This window comes from Haliaeetus leucocephalus, unplaced genomic scaffold, assembly GCF_000737465.1.
Source record: "Haliaeetus leucocephalus isolate CR32 unplaced genomic scaffold, Haliaeetus_leucocephalus-4.0 Scaffold240, whole genome shotgun sequence".
Lineage (NCBI taxonomy): Eukaryota > Metazoa > Chordata > Aves > Accipitriformes > Accipitridae > Haliaeetus > Haliaeetus leucocephalus.
Window position 1 is genome coordinate 3893126 of NW_010972676.1, and position 18310 is coordinate 3911435.

The window sequence follows — 18310 nt, forward strand, 5'->3', positions numbered from 1 at the left end:
CAAAGAAGGCAAAAGCAATGCTATGCACAGGAGTTGCAGCAGAGTAGGGAAAGGTATGTTCCCACTTTAGAACACCTCAGACTCTGCTATAGCAACTTCCCCACTGATTAAGTCCCTGAAAATGGCTAATAACAGTTGTTAGAGGAGATAGGTATAATACTGTGTCATGTGCTAAAGGTCTGATCCAAATAGGCACCCTGTGTCCTTGTGTCTTTTTGAACTTGATGTGAAGTGATAGCTCTAATTGTATATCCAGTGTGTTGATAGACTGAAAATATGACAATTTGGTTTGCAGATTGCTATTACTATAATTAGTGATTAAACCAGTGTTGGAAACTGCTAGGCCAATGCTTCGTTACGCACTCAGTCTGCATGAGAACATGAAGACTATGATGGGTTGTAAAAAATCTGCTAATGATATTGTACAAAGCAATGCTAGTCGAATCTTTCATGTGCTGTGTGTACAATTACATACAGTTTCTAGCAGTGATCTTACTACTAGTTTCTCCAGAATAAGACAAAAAAATTAATGGGCAGATATTGGCTAAAGGGTTTGGAAAAGAATTGCCCCTTGGCCGTGCTTCTTTCCAGACTATTGATGCATACTTTACTTATTTTGAGAAACCAGATTTTTTTTCTTGGTGGAATGCTTTCAGTGAAGTAGTGCTCCATTGGAGCTGATGGTAAAACTCTCACTGGCTTCAGTGAAATCAGGATTTAAGTGTAAGCCATATACTACAGCTCTCATTCACTTCCTTACAATTACAATTCAACATTTGAAAACAAGACTACCTGAAGGCCCCTTGCTAAGGCTATGGAAGGGTGATTTCCATTTTAAGTAAAAAATTAGCTTACAAGGTCTTAAATACCAGTATCTTGTTTTATACCAAACAGTCCTATTCTGGTATAGTCAAGAATTATGGTATGCACACATTTATAGTGTTTATTATCTTTAATTGGCATTTCTAAAAATAGTTTTATTTGCAGTTATTTCTTTAAAATGATTTGTTAAAAATATTTTATTCTAACTATACAGTTCTAGTGTAATCTTCATTTCTGTGTTTGCTCTTGTCACTGATGATGTTCATTACTGCATTTGGACATTTGCTGGTAAGTTTGTAAATTCTACTGTTCTTCACTTCTGTATCAGAAGTAGGCTCACTGCACCTTCTTAAAGACCTGCTTACACTTGACTCCACACACTCTTATTTCCTAGGAAGAGAAAATAATTAAAAAATACAGCTTTTACATAGGATACATGCATTATACATTCATGTGTGCTTAATTTGAATCCACAATTTTCCATCAAATTAGATTGGGTAGCTTGTACATGTTTTAGCCTATTTTTAATCCTTAAAGAAACCAGCTGGTTTAGATTTGTTTTCTGGTGAAAGGTGGAGTAAGAGAAGTTATTTTGGGATCTCAGATCTTAAAGGGCCAAATGTGTTCCTGGTGCATTATTCTCTATTTGCAGTGTGTGCAACTGCTTAGGTCTTTTAAATGGGCATTCTCTATGTTGGACACATAAATAAGTTATTTGGGGATGGAGCTGAATAACCAGTTCTGAATCTGTATGTTGATGACTGGTAGTTCAAACCTACAAAACCAGAAATCAGCTGAAAGCCCACTCTAGCAACAAAATGGTCATGGCTAGAAAAGGACAGGTAGTTGCATACAGATTTGATCTAGGTCTACAAATCATAGCATAGCAGTGAGTTTTGACTGAACTTGACCATACTGGATGCCTAATGCTGTCTACTGTTCCTTTGTGTTCCATAAGAGCTTTTCAAAAATCCCTACTTGCTAGTCACTGGATCATCATGAACTGTGCATAAGCAGGTTCAATGATGTTTACGTCTTGGGCACCAATTTGTGAGGCCAACTGTTGTTTACCTAATCTCACTGAAGATGCAGTTTAATTTTCTCCATTACTGAAACTATTTAAGTTAGACCTGACAAGTGCACACTTTATGTGTGGGGATATGTGGAGGTGTTGACTAGCTTTAGTGGAATAAGAAAAAGGGATAGAACTTCTTAAGGGACATAAAGACAAAGGTTATGTATGATCTAGCAGAAGGGATGTGCTTTCTATTTCAAGATAAGACTTTTAATAAAGCTGTCAGAATATTTTGGGGAAACAGGAGGCAGAGTTTCCTCGAAAGTTATGCACATTTTCTTATGGGGGACTTTGATAAAATGACATATTAAAAAAACCTTACACTGAGTCAATAACCTTATTGGTGTATGTTGCTATCCCTAGTAAGAGAAAGTGCTTCATGATGAATCGATGAAACAAGCAGACTGATACAGTGATTTTAGTTAGGACCTGTTTTGTTTACTTCTATATAGGTAACCTGGAAGAAGGAGTGTGCAATAAGGGCGAAGAGATCTGCTGACAGTGACAAAAACCTACAGAGCAGAAGCAATCAATACAATAGAAAAGGGCAATAAAACTCAAAAGGAAATGGAGAATGGTCAAATAAGTCACTCACATAAAATAGAATCTAAGAAGGAAAAAGAAATACAAAGTACAGACCATAGAATGAAATGGAGAAAATAGGAGGTGATAAACTACTAAAGGATGTGGTACTACTCTCTACAGAACTGTGGAAAGAATTAAATTAACACTTGGCTCATTGTGTAAAGTTCAATAGGATCATAAAGCTATCAAAGTATCAATTTTTTAGAGGTAACTGCCCATTGTAACAAAGGACTCTCAGGAGTACAGGACCTAGTAATCTCAGCTGGTCAAAAAAAGATGCTAAATGGGACTCTTTTACTGTATGTTTAATGGAGAGAGTTACATTAACAAGGATTCAGAGAAATAAAGTGGACATCTTTAGAAGTTCATGAAATATAAAAAGTGGTAAAATTGAAATATTGGGGACTGTGCTCTAAAATACCTGGTTACTTCCTTGGCATGAAATAATTTTGTACTGATTGTTGTGTACATGAGAGATAGATTGTGATAAATTGTACAAGTGCCAATGAGTGCATGGATGCCAGCATGAGCTGTCAGGTATGATACAGAACTCTTCTCAACCTTCTGAAAAAGCAGCCTCAGATCAGTCAGGTTACCTTGGGGTACCTAAAATGGTACTAGACACATATGTTTGAGCAACTGAATCTCAATTTATGGCTTCTAAAATCAAACTCTTGACACGGTCAAGTATAGGAAGTGGTCTGGCCTGGAGGTCCATCACTAGGTTGTATGGCTAGAGCATGAATCAGAGTAAGGATAGCAGAAATCAGGGCTAAAGAAATTCATGTTGGAGACAGGAAATGGGAAGAGATAATGACTCCAGAGCTGACAAGGGACAGAAACCAGGATGCCAATACAGAGAAATCCAACAGCAACTAGTGCTATCGCGTCATATGTGTGCAGATGAGAGCACGCGTATGTATGATTGAGTGCAGCAAGGTATAAGTTGAACTTCTAGGCCTGACATTGTATGGCTAATTGCAACCTGTTTGCCAGCTGAGAACCTGAAAGGGCTGATGCTTGGTGTCATGGCACCAACTGTTGTGAAGCTGGGAGGTAGTGCGGAAATACTTTAGTGTGTTTGTGTATAGACAGAAGGAATATATACACACAGGAAATTCTGGAGTCTCCTTTTTATTGCTTCCCTCTACTTTCAGTGAGCCCATGACCTCAGCTATAAAGTGATTACTTACACAGTAACTTTCTCCCTACCTGCATTATATCAAGTATGTAGTCCAGATGGTAAGATCTGTCATATACATTCCTTTCCCGAACTGGTTTCTAGGACTTCCAGTACTTCCTGAAAATTGTGCTTAGTAATAAGGGGTTTGGGGTACTTTTGCAAAGATTTCATAACTCTGCTACTGATTTGAATATTTAGAGAACATCCATTTAGACTGCTGAATGCTAATAGTACTGAACAGTGAACAGAAATGGAGGTTGGATTTTATTATCTCAGCAGGAAGACTGCCTTTTACCCACATTGATGAGACAGTGAGGATGCTATAAAGAGCTATGTGAGAAAAGAATAGGCATCTTCTTTCAGGTCCTGTTAACTTAGAAAGATAAAAATGATGATCTGAAAGAAAATGACATTTCAAAAACTTAATTGCTGTTTTAGTTCTCTAGGCTATAATGCAGTCTGGTCTGTAATTATTTTAAAAGAACAATGGTGTATTTTCACCTTATGGCTTATTGTTGGATGCATAATTTCACCAGCTCCCATACTGCATATTTCACAGACTGCATGAAGGACATTCTGTTAAATGTCTTCCTCAGTGTAAACATTTCAAACTGGTATGTCTGGACAGACAGTTAACACAGAAAGAGTACTGCTTTGAAATCAGGCAGCCTTTGTAAGGGACATAAAAGCATAATGGCTCCAAATGAAATTGTTGCTTTAGAAACAAGTCAAATGCTGCACCAATGCATAATTATGTCAAAGTAATAACATAGCACACAGCCTGCTGCATTACATCTAACCATTTTAATAGAGTGGCATTTAAAACCTGTTACATGATCTTACCAGGTGCATTTCATCTCCTTCAATCCACTGGGTCCAACCACGACCTTCTTTTTCTCCATTCTGTACACAAAGCAGCTTATCTCCATCCCAAGATACAGTGGTCTAACAAAGCAGACATGTTCAGTGTCACTGCAGTATTCTCTGATATTATAATTAGTCTCCTTAAAGCAAAACTTCTCTCTAATATAATAAATGATTAATGTATCTCATAAGAAGAATATTTGTAGAGTGTTGTAACACTTAGGATAATTAAAAAAGAAATGAGCTTAAATAGAAAGTTACTGCCCAACTGCCTGTCAAAACCTGGAAGGGTGAGATAAACCTGTTTAAATGCAAGAAAAAAAAATAATGAAAATCATTGTGTAAGAGTGCATTCCTCTACCTGTTGACAAATACAGCAGCAGAAGGGATGTGCAGCTTAACACTGTATTTGCAAAAGGAGCTGAAAACTTGAGATTCAATTTGTTTTTTCCACCATAAGAAGGATTCCCCAGCTGCTCTACCTGAAAAAAGTACCCACCTACTGGCACCTATGGACGAACAAGGCTTTTAAATCCTGAGCTGTTTTTTCCCCATGTCTTAACCTGCCTTCCGTCACTGAGCAGAGTGGTTTTGAAATATCAGCAAATTGGTAGTTTTGCCAGCATCCTGCTTTGTATAACTGTAGCTGGAGAACTACTTGAACCAGGACTGGCAGAATAAGAGTAGGAGGTGTTTGCAGGATGCAACATAGCACTTTTGTGAATATTGGTGCTGTCCTGAGTAGTTCAGTAGAACTTGATTCATAAAACTACTTAAAGTTAGAGGGTGCATCCTACAGCTTGTTACTCTGGTCAGTCTTTACTGACAATTTGCCTTTCATATCTTCCTAAGATAAAGAGAAGCAATACTCTGTAAAATATTTAAAGAGGGAAGGGGAAGAGCAGTGACAATTTGTGCTCTGTAAGGATAGTTTAACATCAATATTAGCACATGGCTTTTAAACCAGCTTGTTGGAAGTGAATCTGAGGACTAAATATGGCATTACTGTCGACCTTGTGAAAGTCTTCAGCCACTGCCTGTATGAGTAGTCAAATATGGAGAAAAGATGAATTCTGATCTATCATTAAAGGAAAACTTACTGCATCCATTCTGTGTAGTTTCTAAGAAAAGAAGTCAGCCTATATTTGTCATTCTGGGAACTAAAATCAGTTCAACATTCAAGAACTATGCAGCCCTATTTATTTAATTTGTGTATGTATGTCACAAACAACTAATTCTTAAATGATAACCATGATAGCCACTATCTTTAAATGAGTACAGCCAGCAGTCTCCATCCTTGGGAGAATGGATACTGTGGAATGAAGCACCTGTATATGCAACTTTGCTTAGTAACCACACTTATTTTTATCCATTGAGTATTAGCTCAGCATAGTTTAATCATTAGACTAGCTTAATAGTTAAATTTTGTGGGTTTATATGTGAATGCAAAGGCAATATACCATGATAAAATAAGATTTAACTTTATTCGTACTGCTAATGTTCAAAGTCAGTTGTGGAAGTTATTAGTCTTGATAATATTCACCAGCTTAGTACTTTGGGGGCAACTGAGAAATGTTTGCAGCAGCACAAGGAAATGTTAACTTTTTCGGCCTCCAAGGGTGACTGAAATTGTTTCATCTCAGAAAACAGCACACTTTTTTCTCTGGCTTTCTTGTTTTTCCAGTCAAGATTAGATACTGCTTTTGGCAATTTGGTGATAACCACAAAGTGTATAATACCACAGACCATTAACCAAGCTGTTTTATCAGCCAATATTCTCAGTTATCATCCTCTGCCTTCCTTTTCAGAAATATAAATACTGAAGGGATATGAGTAAACCATACACTTTCTGATTTTTGTATTTGCTGTGAAGGTTATAAAGGACAGAATATATTGCAGGAGAACATAATGTCCTCTTCTTTGTTAGCAGGAACAACCACTTTATGACAGTAAGATTAATCACTAGCATTTTTATCTTCTCTTTCTTTAGGTCAAACTGTAATGTCTCATATAATAAAAGACACAGCTAATACAGAAGATAGAAACTTCTCTTTTAACTTGAATTGAAATAAGTTCTTCCATTCCAAATATCTCTGTTGAGACACATGTTGAGTATTAGTTGAGGTTGGAGTTGATATGGCTGTTATATATGCACTGGCTGCTGCTAATAGCCCACTCTTTTCAAATAGCTAAGATACAGCAGTGCTTGCCTTAGAACATTTCCAAATATTTGAGTCAGAACATAATAATAATATTCCAAAAATACCACTGTAGGCCAAATGTTGGTAAATATGATCTCTGTTGTATATAAGAGCAAAGATTTATTTTTAAAGATTGGATCAGGATATTGCTGTTGTATAATTGGGAGTCAAGCACTTGAATAGACTAGTAAGGCAGTTCTGTATGAACCTTTAGTCGCTGTTGTTTTCTTCTCCCAGCACACACTTACTATCAAGATAAATGCTTTACTTGTTATGTAAAGCAACTCTTCTTAGAAAAGTAGACTTTTATAATTAACCTTGTTTGTCACCATTTTGATAATAGCATTACCTAAGGTTTGCCTGATTACAGAGACTGAGCTGCTGTTTCCTATCTGGAATGACAGAAAATCTTTGCCAGGGTTTGGTGAGCGCAGCATCCCTGGGCAGACTGTTCCTATTCTTCATCTTCCACCACAAGTAAGAGGAGAAGTAGACAAACTTTGAGACACTGGAAAGCTGCAGTTTCCTGATGGTAACAGAACCAACTAGATGAAAATGTAGTATTTCTCTAAAACTGAAGGCTTGTGCCTTTTTGAGCATCTCGTACTACTTGTAGGATAAATGGAAGACTTTACTTATTCCTTTCAACTAGGTAGCACATCATCTAGTTCATCATAAGCAAGCTTAAGTTTTGCATACTTACTACCTGATCATGCTTAAACCTAAGATTAATACTTCTTAGGTTAAATGCATATAATTCTGTAGGAAACTTCAATAGAAAACAGTGATTAATGCGATTAGTCGACAGTGTGATTAAAAATACTGAAGAAGCACAAGAAAAGTTAATAGAGCGAGATAAGAATGAGTCTTGCCTCAATTTAACTTTTCTCAAAAATTCTAGCCACCAATATTGCACATATTTCGGATTATATATTCTTTGTTCTTGAGGGGTAATAGAGAATGGAGCTCCTCCGGGAGGTGAATAAGCCTTTGAAGTCTGAGAACACAAAAAAAATTCAAATTTTCTTTAGTTTTATAATATGCTTTCTATAGTCTTACACTTTTTTTGTGTACTTAGATATTTTCCTTTTATTACTTGGCCATTCACATACTTTTGTTAGTGATTTAATCTTTTTGTGTTACGAAGATTTAAACACCTGTGCATAGCAACACCATCTTCCTGAAAATTAAAGCTAGAAGAAATGATAATTAGTCTCGTTACGGTTTTCAGTTATGAGACAAGGTAGATTTAATAAATATTTAGTAAAAACAAAGCAAATCTATTGACTATGTATTTGCATTTTCTCTAGTAGCAGTAACAGTAGTCAAGTCTTGCAGAATTACAATAGCTATTATTTCCAGCTTCTAGTGGTAAGTCATATTGACCCACAGCCAGAGATACTGACTTTTGTAATTTACTGCAATAGTCGTCAAACTATTTTATCAGAGAATTTTGCATTTCCCAATGAGGTCTAAGTGCAAAAACATTTGATACTGGCTCCGCAAAATGTTTCTCATTCCTATGTTGGCTATTCCTAATATGCTTTCTTGTGTCAAGTGCTCTGCAGTTGAAGATATGTAATGTATTTTACAGGTGAATGAAAGAAAATAACATTTTTTTTTTTAAAGTAGTCCATGAACATTTTTTGTTAATGCTACATAGATTTTTGACACAATGCATTTACAAATATGAATTGCAGCTACCACCTTTCATCAAAAATGTGTTATTGATTTCACATCTGTAGGAGAAACACAGCAGTACCAGTTCTATTTTTCTTTTACTTCCCTTCAGAGTGTTGTCTCTATATTATGGTGCAGCAAATGACTACAACGGTCTAAAACTGCACGACACACTCCGTGCGCCATCTCAATCCAGTAATTCTCTGCTTATGAGAATTACCAGTCATTTTACAACTGTAATTATGATTTAAGAAAGATTAAACAATGGAAAGTAATTCTTTAGGTCAGATGACACAGGAAAATCCAAGTTGAGCTGTGTCCTGTATTGTGTTTACAAATAACACTGGAGAAAATATCCTAGAACTTTTGGTCAAACATGGCAATATATCCAACAAGATATTTAATAGCTTCTCAAGATAAAGCATTTTCATCTGTATTAAGTATCAAAGTGATATAAAAACCTCTGGTAAGCAGTCTGCTGGGGAAATTTTCATCAAATGAAGTGCTGATGGAATAAACTAGCACTGATATCACAGACAAAATCTAATGTAACTGTGAAGGGGCATTCTATAATGTTGTAGTCACTACCTATAACCTTCTGTGTAGGAGGCATGCTGCACACTGCTAACAGGAGGGCTACAACCACATTCAGGGTTTGTCATCTCTCCATCCTGTAACTCCTTTTATCTCATAAAATCTGCATCTGGCAGGTTGGTGACAGACAAACTATTGAGAAAACAACAAACCCAACAGAAAAAATTAGTGGTGGGATTCCTGGACTTTATCTCAAGATACTGTTGCTCAACAAAGGCCATACATATTTAGCCATCCTGTAACTAGGTCAAATGATAAAGTCCATACCAACCTTTCGTTCTCTTACTAACTTCTGTTCAACCCTGCAGAAGCACTTATAAATCTAACCTCCCATTTCATCATTCCTGTTTTTAGCCATGCACCAACAGAACTCCCAAAGTTAACTCATAGGAAATAGTAGTACAATACAGTTCATTTCTCAGCTGCTTGTGGGGCTCGCAGATGTGATGTCTCATAATAGGTATCTATAGCTACAGGACTCTGAAATGTGTTTGTGCCATTACAAACTTGCTCAGATTGTTATTGAAGGACAAGCTGGTTATAATGTGGGCTTTCTGTACCTGATTGATAAGCTTACTGAAGTGCACTGTAGTCAAAAGATGAGACACTTCTAGAAGCAGTATTTTGCTTCTGTGATTGTCAGCATCTCCATTTCTAGCAAAGAGGCTTAGGATTGGATTGACAAATTTTAGATCAAAGGGTAAGCTGCTGTCAGATAGAATCAGATCTTAAATGTTCAAATTCCTTATTTTCAATCCTTGCTCATAAGAGCAGTGAAGGAAAGCAAGGACTAGAGACATGTTCCAGGGAGTAGGAAAGTAAATGTGCCAAAGCTCCTGGCTATGTAGGTGACAATATGTGGGAGGAGGAGTAGAATCAATATTTTGGACAATGCATAATGCTTTATTTCTTAGGAATGGTGGATTATTTTTTTTCTTACTGAAATAAAATTGTATACAAATTATACAAAAATGGGAAGACTTGTATATTTCCTATGCCAGAAAAAAAAAGTACAAAACAGCATATCAAATTCACTTTGTGCAAGGATCAGAATCGATTCTAAGACACTTATTCTTTAAATTAATGTATATAATTCATTTATCCTCTGTGTAAGTTTAGCAAGATGCAATTGTATGTAACGCTAATTGTTTGTCATTCAAAACTGGATTTGGTAAGTCTGGTTCTCGGGATTGCACTTTCTGCATTCATAACTCTCTGAGCTTTTTAGGATTCACAAAAAGCTCAAGTGCTAAGCCCATCCAAAACCACCTCCCCTACAAAGCTTCAGTATGCTAGCAGTGGTTTTGTGAATAACTAGCTCAAAGCTTCTGATCAGTCTCTGGTTTTGAACATAAATCCAGCACTGCAAAATTTGAAGTTAATGACCTCTTAAATTATATGGCAAAAGATTATAGAGATCTCATTTGATATGTGCTGAGCATATCACTTACAGGTAATAAACAGTAATGCCAGAAGAGTGTGTGAAACAGTGTGAAACAATGCCAAAAAAGGGAAACAGCTCCTTTTTACCGAGGCACAGACACTGAATGAACCAGAGTTAGAGAGCCTGAGACAGATACAAGAGTGGACCTCTGTTCTCTGGAGCCTCAGAGGAGTTGACTGGAGGACTGTTCTTCCTCACTTGTGGACAGCAGTTTGTAAAAGGTCAGAAGTATCAACAGAAAACTACATGAAGACTACCTCCTTTGAATTAAACTCCCGCAAAAGTCAGAGATTATTCCAATGAGGATCCGGGGAATTTACAGTACTGCAGAGAGAGAGGCCACTAGATTTGAGGAAAAACTAGTATAGACACACAGGCAATGACACAAAAACACCTCCCAGCAGCAGTTATTCTAGAACAATGCTTGTTCCAACAAAGTATATGAGAAAATACTTACAAGCCAAAAAGAAAAGGACAGCATTTGAAGAGGTAAAGAAGCAAAATAGTTGAATCAGAGGGATCAAGTAAAGACATATTGCTGATCTTGCATCTTACTAAACAGGCACAATTTATTTTGAGTCTTCTCACCCTGTGGGGGATCCTTACTGAAATCCCAAGTATTGGAATGTTGTTTGTTGGTTGTTGTTTTTCTGGCAGCAAAGTCTTCACTCCAATACCTACTCTAAACTAGATTAACAGCTGTGAATTCCATTTGTGGAAGAGAGGAACGCAGCCTAAATAGTTAAATAAGCTTCATGAGCCACGTGATTTTATAACAGGGCTTTACTCTGACCTTGCAGCAGTATAAATCAAATTATGTCCAGAACAACTAAACTTCATTGTATTTTTCCTGAATACAAACTAGAGAGGAATCAGTTTCACATTCGGCATGTTTGTTATTTAAAACAGAGCCATGACCAGTTTTAAACAGCTTACCTCCTTTCACCAGGATATGGCACACGTAACTAGCACTGGTTTGTGTGACAGAAAGATTGGTCAGGTGCCTATGAACAATATTTATGTGTCTGTCTTAAATGTTAAATGACTGTATTTTTTCAGGGACATACTTCATATGGTAAGATGTATGATAGAGCTCATGAGTGAATTCTACAAATCCCAAATCCCCCTCACTCTACCCCACCCCAGCAAGTCTTAACTATGACTAAAAGTTTATTAGTTCCAATAATAGAACCCTAAACACCCATTTGATAACTTATCCATGGTTATATTCGCTTGTATTCTGTTTTGGTTAACTAAACAGTTAATATGTGCAATTTCCCACCTTCAGTTTCAAATTCTTGCTGTTTTATCTGTTCACCTGTCCCCAGTCATTGTCATTTCCTTTCCTGCTTCAATGTAAGCAGAAAATTACTATGCCAAAGAGCACAAGGCTCGGAATTACTGAAGCAGCCTTCACTTGCTTAGCCAAATATTCAGTTCTAATGGAACTAACACTGTGTTCAGTTATCCAAGAAATTCTGCTGTTCCATATTTAAAACATAGTATCTTCCTTGATTTTTTAAACCCCTTACTTGCCCTTAGTCTCTGTCAAAAGATAGATTCATTCTGGATAGTGTGAGCTAAAGCAATTTAGGCTCATTCAAATGCTTGAACAGCCGGGAAAAATTATAAAGCAAAAAATTTCTCTGACTTTAGCAGCAAAATGATTAGAAAAGTAAAAACGTCAGGGAAGTAATTTTTGCATCTGAGCTATCCCATTCTCAATCTGCTTTGATTCATTGGGTGCAAAGACTTGGAACATGAAACTTCAGCCTTTGTTTCAACCTTTAAGTTTTTCTAGTTAATTTTTCTATAAACTTTTGACTGATATACTAAGCAAATACACTGTGAAGGTACATAAGGCCAACTTTTCTGCTTAGTGTCAGATCCTGCCCCGTTCTTATGTTTACTGGCACATATTTCACATTGCAAATATTTCCTCCACTTCACTGTTCATTACTGATGGTGAAAAACGGAGGCAAAATTATCTGGTGATGAATGAGACATACTTTCGCAGATGGTTTTCAATTAATTGTTGTTTCAGTAACGTCCTGCCTCTTTTATGCACAGTAAATTTTTTCCACAGTAAAGTTTATGTGCATGAAACAAGGTTTTATACTTAGTGCAATACCTGAGATGCTCACTAAATTAATCCCAACTAGACATTATAAAATTTATCTTTAAAATTGAGGAAATTTTATGATGAGACCGGAGCTTCAGTGAGAATGAAGATAGCAGGATCAAATACTCAGTTTAGAAAATACCAAAGCCATAGTTATCCATTTAACTTTAAATTTCTGTCTTTGTACACTATACATCTGATATATGTTACCAATTAAAACCATGAACAAACTCTTCAAATAGTAGAAACTTTATCATATGGTCCGATTCAAACTTCACATCATACGAGAAATAATGTAATACAATATTAACATTCTAAACTTCTTTCTACACCATCTAATGTGCACCTTGTAACATTTGCAAAGAATAAAAGATGCTCCTGAATACGTAAACTTTCATTTTACCTTTGTAGTTCAAACCGCTGAGTTTTTAACAACCCTAAATATTAAGCATGATTAAACTTGCAGAAACACATCTTCAACGAAACTGCCAAACAAATAGAGAAACTCTTATTTTACTTTTGTCTAGGAGATAAAATCTCTGGGGAAAAGCTCCAGGAGAAGCAGGATAGCATTATGCAGCTAAGTGAATGCAGATGTCTTGTCTGCATTACTTGAGAGACCAGGCTGTGTGGCAGCTTGCTCCATACACGGTTTCAGTAATGCTTAGAATGCACTGAGTATCAGCTGTCTTCTTGGAAGTACCTTGCACTGTCATTAGTGATCTCTCCTGTGTCCACACATCTGTGTGATTTGCTATCCTAATCTTTGGTTTTACAGAACACAGAAATTGTATCTTTAACTAAGCCAGCAGGGCTTTTAAGTTTCTCGAGATTCCAAAGTAGCAAATTTTCACTTCACAACAGAAACAAAATCTTAAAGGAACTGATGTCATCAACTGCTACCTATATAGCTTAAGAAAACAGAATCACCTAAAAACATGTTGCATACAAGAAAGCAACGGATAAAGGTCAAAAAAAGGATAAACAAACTGCCAAGGTTTATCCAACTCAATTAACTCACTGTTCCAGAAAGTTCAGACAGGCTTCCAGGCATGACCAACTATAAAAATGAAAAAATCCTAACTGAAATGAAGGAGGGGGCCTATACTATCACAGGAGTATAAACTTCTACTGTCTTCTAAAATAAGTATCAGCAAAACTTTTTAGCCTTTACACATCACAGATAGTATCGATTTGGAATTATTGTAGTTACACTCTACCCGGTAGGCTGACTCAAAGACGTGTTTTACAACTGGAAGTTGAATACAATTTCAGTGAATTATACACAAGACCTAACCTGTTCGCTGTGCTAATATTATTTTTACTGATATAATAACTCTTAGTTAGATGACACATTCTTCATTAAAAGAAAAAATTATCTATACCTATTGGATGAATTACTTCTAAGGTTATTTTTGCTAGTCTCCTGATGATTGCTCTGCTATATAGATTAATGTTTAATGTGTAATTTATCTTATCCGTGTTACTTTGTACTTCTTATACATCGAGCTGTTTGGATAAAACTTGCCCAGTGGTCTGCTCAGTCCACAATATACATAACAATACTTGATTCACAATCTCTCCCATTACACAGGTTGACTATTAATGATTAAGCCATTTATGGCATGCGGTTTCACAAGCTATAGATGAGAAAAGGAAACACCAAGAATGATACTCAACCTTTGCTTTTATGGTCGTTTTCTTCATACCACCACTAAGGGAGTGGCCTAGTATCTCATAGCTCCTCCATGACCCTTCTCTCACAAGACTCTTTTGGGACCATTGGAGTTACTTTGTTCCTTAACAACTGCAAGTTTTGCCTAACATTATGATTATCAGATTTGGGCTGAAGTGGTTTCAGAAAGACAGCTTCTTGTACTGTTTTGCCTTTGAGAAAACCATAAAAAAGAAATCTTGAATAAAAAAATTGAACTATAAAGTATGATACATTGCTAGGGAACCAGTGATCAGTGACCTTAGCTGTACAGCTGCAGTTGGTATCCGTTGTTGGAGGCTACAAAGGGACATAGAGGATTTCTGAAAGTTTTTGTGGAGTTACATGCCTAAGTCATTCTTAACAAAACAGTCAGGGTTAGTGACTACCCCTTGGGTTTTTTTGGTAAAGGCAAGAAGATGCTGGTACCTTCTGTTTCCAAGGCTAGGTAAGCATTTTGCACTAAACAGCCAATAGATAAAAGGTTTAAGCAACCCTTGTAAGTAGGTTGAACTAGGTTCTGCTCCAAATCAAACGGCTGTTGTAATGACTAGAATAATCTTTCTCTAATTCCTTCTTTCTGGTTCAAAATTTTGAATTCTTCCCCATCAGTCAATTTAGCAAAATAGGGTAAAGAATTTTGGCCTGTTACAAATAATGAAACATTTACAGTATTTGTCAGGAAATTAAGAGTTGTGTGTTAAATGTATTTAGCATTTCAAAAGCAGGACTAGGCAAGGGCCACATTTCCATGTCTTCTGAATCTGATTTTTCAGCACAGTGGTTATCTGATGCATTTTCTAAGAACTCATTGCAGGTACATGCTAGACAGCCTCAGAGCACATATACTTCTTTCTGCCATGTAAAGGATGTTTTAGTCCTCCTTTAGATGGAGTTTAATGGTCATTTAAGTACAGATAATGCTTAGATGGAGACAGTTCTGACTCAGACACAGAGGACTTCAGACGTTTCTAGCGCTTGACCATATGTTTTGAACATTGCTATCTTTGATAGTAATGTAGCCACCTAAGTCTTTGGGCTCATGACTGTTCAGTGGATCTGGACCTCATTAACCTGATTAAGAGCCTTCCAGCAGTCAAATATGCATTATGATATTGGGGCACTTTCCTATACATAAATTACACATTGCCTCTCCCTTCTGTGAATTTTATATTCTGCACTCTATCATGCTTCAACCCTCTGTAACAAGGAGTACAGAAGGATTAGTTGAGGCACTTGCTAGCTAGCCATTCTTTTTTTCTGATCTTCATGATCTTTCCCTTTCCTGCCATCACCAGAGCAAAAGCAAATTTGCATATCCCAGTGTTACAGAATAGTATCAGTTTTAAATGGCACTATCTTTCTAAGAATGGAAACCTATTAATTCTCTTTTATGTGATTTCTCCTCTATAGTCTCTCCTGAGATAATTTGCTTCTGCTTATCAACTTCTTCCCTGTAGGATATTGCAGATGTCATACTTTCAAACTACCAGGAAAGAACTTGGTATTCTCAAGTTTTTCCCCAGTTAATTGGTATTCATCAGTCCTAAGTTAGAAAATATTGTCTCTCTGGCAAGCAAAAAGAGCTCGTAACGCATAGTTCTCAGTGTTTGCTTATTGATTGCAATAAGATTTGTTCCAGTAGGCTAATTAACACGTCTGCTCTACTACATACACCCAGGAAGGAAGGAGCACAGGAACAGGAGCAAGAACAAGAAAGAAAAGCTGCCATTTCTAAGCACTTGGCCATTCTTACACATGGGGAATAGTGCCTGACCCTGCAATCAGTGGGTTTCCTTTACTGTAAAACATTACTCAGTGAAGCGAGTCTGAAAGTCTGAACCTAAATGTCTTTTTGACTAACAAATATCCCAGTAAAATTGAGTAACGTTTCATTGACGTTAGTATTAATTCATTGATAAAATTCTTTTGTGCTCCTGTTTAAAATTAGCATTCCTTTAATGTAAAGGCACGCTAAAAACTGTGTGCACATCTCGGAAAACTGAGTACAGAAATAATTTTAGGAATAGCCACATAAAATGGCTAACAGATGTGGTCCGTGAAAGGCCTCAGATTACTAATATTTTTTTTGTCCATTGTTACAGTTCTAATTCTTACCATGCATTTGCGATCATCCACCCCAGCTAAATCCTCCTCAAACTCCTTTCCAACATCAAATTCCATGATGTAGTTTCTAAAAGTGCTTAGCGTTTTAATGATCATATGATCCCCATTCTGAAGGATTTCTTTGTCAGGTTTTAGCAAGTTTGCTATTTTTCTTACAGCAACATTTACATCTGAAAAAAAAAAAGAATTATTTTAAACCAGAAAAGTCTACCACAGAACAGAGCTTGTAGATCTTGGGAGAACTAAAACAAACAAAGACAAATAAACGTCCAGATCTTTCAGGCCAGCTTTCTCATCAGGAAAAAGTCCGTAACTTAATTCTTTTAACTTAAATAAGTTAATGTTTTGATTTTCTGATTATGTGAAACCCTAAAAAAACCCATTTGTATTTGACAGTTAATAAGGCCTTCAATATTTCTATAGAAATACTAGCACTTTACATCAAATGCAAACACACAAAATTACATTAACTACATTATTGTCTCTTTATTATACATAAAAATTTTACTCTTTTTTTAAAGTTTGAAATCTGCCACTTAACCTCTTCAAGCTATGTAGTTTAATCTCTGTTAATGTAATCTTCAAGATGGTATAAAGTAGAGGCTGCTTAAGACAAAGCAATTTTGCATAAGGCAATTCTTAAAGTGCATTCCTGAAAAAAATATTTCTCACAAAAATGATTTGTGACTGTACAAGAAAAAACAGATTCATGTAGAGACTAAGACAGGTTGCATTTATTGATTATTTATTAAAGAAACACAAAGAGAACCTTACCCAGTGCTTTCAGATACTCTTCAAAATTGTCATTGCTGACCATTTTCCAGTAACCACTGAAATCTGCAGGCATCCCTACTTCAGGTAATTGTCAAAATCAAAGTCTCAGAACAATGTGTTGATTCTGTACCACGCAGCTCACTGCCTTGCTTTATGGCAAGTTTGAACTCCTGTTTCTTTTATCTCTTTTTCAGACCATGTAGCTATGCAAGACCTTCTAATCCGATTATTGTTGAAGTGTTGCCTTTAAATCCTTGCACAAGGCTGAACCTCAGAGATTTCTAATGACAGCAGGATAACTTGATTTAAACAGAATGAAACATTCACCTTCCATCTAACTTCTGTAAGGGTACTGATAATCTAGAGATCCATTTTAACCATATTACTTTTCATTTTTCATGCCACTCAGAAAAAAACCTTTTAAATAGCTTTAGTTTAGGATATTGGCCAAAGCTATACAAGTGCTTATCTTATGTGTTTTTCTGAGGTGAATCCTTCTTCCTTGAATATGTTCTAGCTACTTTATGCCTTCTTTTCAGAAAATGATTATACAGACTCTTCCAGTGAAAGCAATTTCTGTCTGGCATTACTTTAACTTGTTCCACAAGCTCCTTAATTCTAAAGAACTACCAGTGGAAGCTGTTTGGCCAACTGAGGGCCCAAAAACGGCCAGTTAGGTGGAAACTTGTATTAAGAAGCAATGGTTAATTCTGTATATTGATAAATGCTACCTCACTACTGACTGCATGCTTTCAGTTAATTTAAGGAACGCTGAAATACAGAAGTAGCCCTTCATAGAGATCCCATATTTTTTGAAGGTGTCTTCTGTCAAAAATGAGATAGACTGAATTAGCAGAATAGGCAACCAACATACAAAAGAATGGATTTCTCTGGCTAACATTAGGGCTTAAATACTGACACACTGTCTTAGCTATTTTCATTTATTTTCCACTGTGTATTTTCAAATGGTACAGCTGAAGTTCCTCCTGGATATGTTATCTCCTCCAGGGCTTTGGCATGCACTTACTTTTAGACAAGACCCTGGACCAGAGAAGCAAAGAAACCTACTTTAAATCTGGGGATGAGGACTATCTGTCATTTGTGAATCTGGAGGCTTAAAAGTGA

At 36.4% G+C, this 18310-nt stretch overlaps 1 protein-coding gene across 1 annotated transcript; it reads right to left on the reverse strand.

The window, feature by feature from the left end:
* Positions 1–933: 933 nt before the first annotated feature.
* Positions 934–17310, reverse strand: RBP1 (retinol binding protein 1, cellular). The gene is made up of 4 exons (XM_010568263.1): positions 17186–17310; positions 16403–16581; positions 4509–4610; positions 934–1212 (listed from the first exon to the last, which is right to left on the reverse strand). The coding sequence occupies exons 1-4, from the start codon at positions 17256–17258 to the stop codon at positions 1159–1161; spliced, it is 408 nt and encodes a 135-aa protein (XP_010566565.1). The 5' UTR covers positions 17259–17310; the 3' UTR covers positions 934–1158.
* Positions 17311–18310: the final 1000 nt, after the last annotated feature.

Excerpts from the sequence above, each read along its gene's own strand:
- RBP1 (XM_010568263.1), bottom strand. The coding sequence starts at position 17,258 with ATGCCTGCAGATTTCAGTGGTTACTGGAAAATGGTCAGCAATGACAAT. Across the intron at positions 4,611-16,402 it reads TGGATGATCGCAAATGCATG|ACCACTGTATCTTGGGATGG; the intron begins GTAAGAATTAGA and ends CTGCTTTGTTAG. Across the intron at positions 1,213-4,508 it reads AAGGAGATGAAATGCACCTG|GAAATAAGAGTGTGTGGAGT; the intron begins GTAAGATCATGT and ends TTCTCTTCCTAG.